This window comes from Asparagus officinalis, chromosome 6 (assembly GCF_001876935.1).
Source record: "Asparagus officinalis chromosome 6, Aspof.V1, whole genome shotgun sequence".
NCBI classification, from domain to species: domain Eukaryota; kingdom Viridiplantae; phylum Streptophyta; class Magnoliopsida; order Asparagales; family Asparagaceae; genus Asparagus; species Asparagus officinalis.
Window position 1 is genome coordinate 15,730,855 of NC_033799.1, and position 4,132 is coordinate 15,734,986.

Sequence of the window (4,132 nt, forward strand, 5' to 3'; positions counted from 1 at the left end):
AGACTCTGCTGCTGTTGTAAAGATGAATAATGGCGTCTTCTTCTTCTACATCATTAAATCTTATTGAAATACTCTGGAAAATATCAAAATTTATTCTTGTTAATTATTTTACATCAAACTTCTCCATTAGAATTTATCAATTCTTTTTCTTTTTCAGTCATGGGAGTGCAGTACTGGATATCAAAGGTGGAGGTAATATGAAGGTAATCCCCATAGTGAATCAAATTACCCCTCACAAACTTCTTTCAAGGAATATACTTGGTATACTCCCCTAATATTTTGTTATTGGTCTTTTTAAGAATAAAAAATAAGAGTCAGATACCCTTGATTGAATTAATTTCCAATTATGTTCAGAGTGAGGGAGGGGATCGCTAGCGAAAGGGATTAGGGATAGAGGGGGAGTGAGGATGAGTGATACGGGTGTATCTTCTCTGTTTCGGGAACTTAGCGATCCTCATGGAAGCTTGAGGATAGATGATTGTCATGGTAGCTTGAGAATAGAAGTGTGAGTTAGTTGGCGAATGCAGATTTGTCATAATCCTAGGAAAATTCGAAGCTGAGAAAATACCTCTGGTCGGTCGACCGACAACATGCACCTGCATGCAGCGAAAATAGCCACACTGGACAGTCGACCGATCTCACCTTATCAGTCGACCGATGAAGACCTATCGGTTGACTGATGACCCTTCATCAGTCGACCGATAGCGATTTATTGGACCAATTTGGATTCCTAGTCTGGGCGAATACTATTTGGGTTTGTCTTGTATATTTACCACTTTGCCACCCACGATGATTACTCTTTAAACACAGATTGTTTAGGGTTCCTAAACATCAATTAGAGTTTTGAGATTCAATAAAGTGCTTGCTATTGTAATCTAGAGAGAATAGAGAGATTGTTCTTTATTCTAGAGAGATTGTGAGGAAAGAGATTTGTAATCTATTGTTCTTCATAATCTAGAGAATGTATTTTCCTTCGTCATATTGAATTGTTCTTATAGTTTTGCTATTTTCTTCACAAAAACATCTTTGATAATTCCTCGATCAAATATGCTCGCATAACGACTTGTATCAAGTTGGTATCAGAGCAAATCAGATCATGTGAAGGGCGTATCTTGTGTATGATCCTCACTCGATCGTAATACGAGAAGCTAGGTGAGATTTTTGTTTCTCTGGAAGAAGTCCAGAAATAAAGAAAGAAGAAGATGACAGATAGCGATAATTCATCAAGACTTGATACGGTGGAGAAGCAGATGAGACAATCAGTTCGACTCTTACGAAGCTCGTCGATCTCATCGACGGAGGCGAAAAGAAGGATGGATCTACAACGGGGCCAAAGACGCAACCTACTGAATCCGATGGAGATAGTGAGGAGGTAGATTCTAAGAAGGAGGACGAAGACGTCAAGACTGTTCCACATCAAGGAGGAAATGGTTATTACCAGAATTTAAAGATTGACTTCAGAGTGAAGATTCCTGTTTATGATGAGAGTGTCGACGTTGAGAGGCTAGACGACTGGATCGAGCGTATAGAGACTTACTTTACTCTTTATGGCTACTCGTCTAATAAGAAGATCGTCTTTGCCACACTGAAGCTTTCCGGACACGTGCTGACATGGTAGAAATTCTACTGAAAAAATTTGTATCATGGAGAAGGTTCAAGGATCTGCTTAGGAAATAGTTTTACCCGGTGAGATTCCTTGAAGAGCGTTGGTACAAGTGATACGACTTGCTCCAAAGATTCAATTAAACCGTTCAAAAATATACTACAGAGTTTCAGCAGCAGGCTGTGGTCCTAAATATTGCAACGAAAGAGTACTCTGTTATGAAGTATATGACATGTTTGAATGAATATATCCAAAAAGAAATGAAGCTATTCATGATTGAGTCGATTGTGAAGGCTAGCGTGAAAGCTATTGCCATTGAAGGCAAGTAGAAAAAGAGCAATGAGATAAAGGGAGATGTCAAGCAGGCTGGAGGCAAGTCTAGTGGTTCCCAACCTAAGAAGGAGAAGAAGAAAGGTAAGCTAGGAAAAATAGGACTGATTTGTAGTCTTACAAACAGACATGGCATGTCGTTGATTGGTGCTGGGAGAAGTATCCTCATCTCAAGTCAAAGGAGTTGAAGAAGGCGAAAAAAGGCATATGTGATAGCGCAAGGTCCAAAAGAAGTCCCAGGTATGACGGAGCCCAACAGCAGTCTTAATTTTATGACAGGACAGCAGGCCGCGAGGGAGAACAAAGGCCCCAGAGAGCAGCTCTTTGTTATCAAGTTGCAAGTAAAGACCAGTTTAGTAGATGTCATAGTTGCTCCAGACAGTCAGAAGAATCTGATCTCCGAGACCTTGGTTCAGAAGCTGGGTCTGAAGACGTTCGGGTATCCAAAACCCTATCCATTAGGGTGGATTCAGAAGGAGGTGGGGCTGAGTGTAGTTAATTAATACACTTTCAGGTTTGCACTCCATAAGTCGTATATTGACGAGATCACTTGCGACGTAGTTTCATTGTATGTTTGTCAGGTGATATTGGATAATCCCTATCTGTGTGATATATATGCAGTCTACGACAGGTGGGCCCAGAAGTATACGTTCAACAAAGTCGACGAGCAGTTCGCATTTCGTTCTGCGTCTCTTCCGTAGGAGACAAACTTGGTGACGGTGACTCAGGCAAAGAGGCTAGTGAATACAAGAAAGAAGTTTGTCTTGCTGTTCATTAGGTCTTATGAAGAGCAGCTGAGTAGAGTATGCTTGACTACCTTGAGCAAACTTCAAGAGGGAGATCTTGATAGGTTAAAGACCAAGTATGCATACTTGTTTTTAGAGATCACTAGACTACCATCAAGACGGAGTGTGGAGCATAAGATTATGCTAACAGGAGAAAGTTCCTTGCCGAATATAGGTCTTTACCGTACATCTGTATAGGAGTTCGAGGAGATAAAGAGGCAAGTTCAGGAACTTCTGTAGAAAAGGATGATAGTGCTGAGTTGTTCGCCTTGTGGGTCGTCAGTGTTATTGGTGCCCAAAAAGGAAGGAGGCTGGCGTATGCGTGTGGATTACCGAGCGCTCAACAAGATAACGATCAAGAATCGTTACTCACTACTGATGATCAATGATCTTATGGACTGGTTGGAGGGAGCGAGGTTCTTCACAAAGTTGGATCTTAAGTCTGATTACCATCAGGTGAGGATTCGGGAGGACGACACTTGGAAGACTGCGTTCAAAACCAAGCAAGTCTTGTTCGAGTGGTTGGTGATGTCGTTCGAGTTGTGCAACGCTCCAACAACCTTTATGATGCTGATGAATGATTTGCTACGACCTTTTATAGAGGATTTTGTGATAGTTGTTCGAGTCTCTATTGCCTGACGATGAGGGTGACGACAAAGTGATCTTGCCGCATATTGAAGATTTGTGGTTTAATAGAGAGGAGCCACTGAAAGAGGATTGCATATTGGAGCGGAAGGTAACTACGACTAGACGAGGGACGAAAGAGTTGTTTCTAGTTGGATGTCAAGGTTAGGTTCCTAGTGGCCAAGTGGTTCAACAAAAGAGGAACTCTAGAGTTTCCTCAGCTGAAGTTCTAACTTGAACGGAACTTCAAGTTCCTAAAGGGGGAGCCATGATACGGGTGTATCTTCTCTGCTTCGGGAACCTAGCGATCCTCATGGGAGCTTGAGGATGGATGATTCTCATGGTAGTTTGAGAGATTGCTCTTTATTCTTGAGAGAGATTGTGAGGAAAGAGATTTGTAATCTATTGTTTTTCATAATCTAGAGAAGGTATTTTCCTTCGCCATATTGAATTGTTATTGTGGTTTTGCTATTTTCTTCATAAAGACATCTTTGATAATTCCGCGATTAAAGGTGCTCGCACGACGACTCGTATTAATGAGAGGTAAATAATTTGATTTTTGGAGGAGTCTAGGAGGAAAAAAAAGGTTACATTTGGTCCAAATTGCTGGATAGGAAGGGGTAAGGCTGTAAGGGGGTTTAGAAGGTGACCGGATTTGTGTGGGGATTGGATTGTATATCAAGCAGAGAGGTCACCAGCGATGAGGGATGCGACTGGGAAGTCTGCCTAGAATGAGAGCATTGATGTGTGTGTTTGTTTGTTCGTTCGTTTTTTTTTGGGGGGGTGGGGG

At 41.6% G+C, this 4,132-nt stretch overlaps 1 protein-coding gene across 2 annotated transcripts in view; it reads left to right on the forward strand.

Annotated features, from left to right (window-relative positions):
- LOC109844548 overlaps positions 1-4,132 on the forward strand; it is a 21,130-nt gene that overhangs the window by 11,870 nt on the left and 5,128 nt on the right. Inside the window, exon 9 of one of the 2 annotated variants that reach the window (XM_020413626.1) lies at positions 158-203. The exons of the other annotated variant lie outside the window; for it this stretch is intronic. Within the exon in view, the coding sequence (XP_020269215.1) occupies positions 158-203 (46 nt within the window). The remainder of the gene's footprint in view (positions 1-157; positions 204-4,132) is intronic. 2 annotated transcript variants of the gene reach the window in all.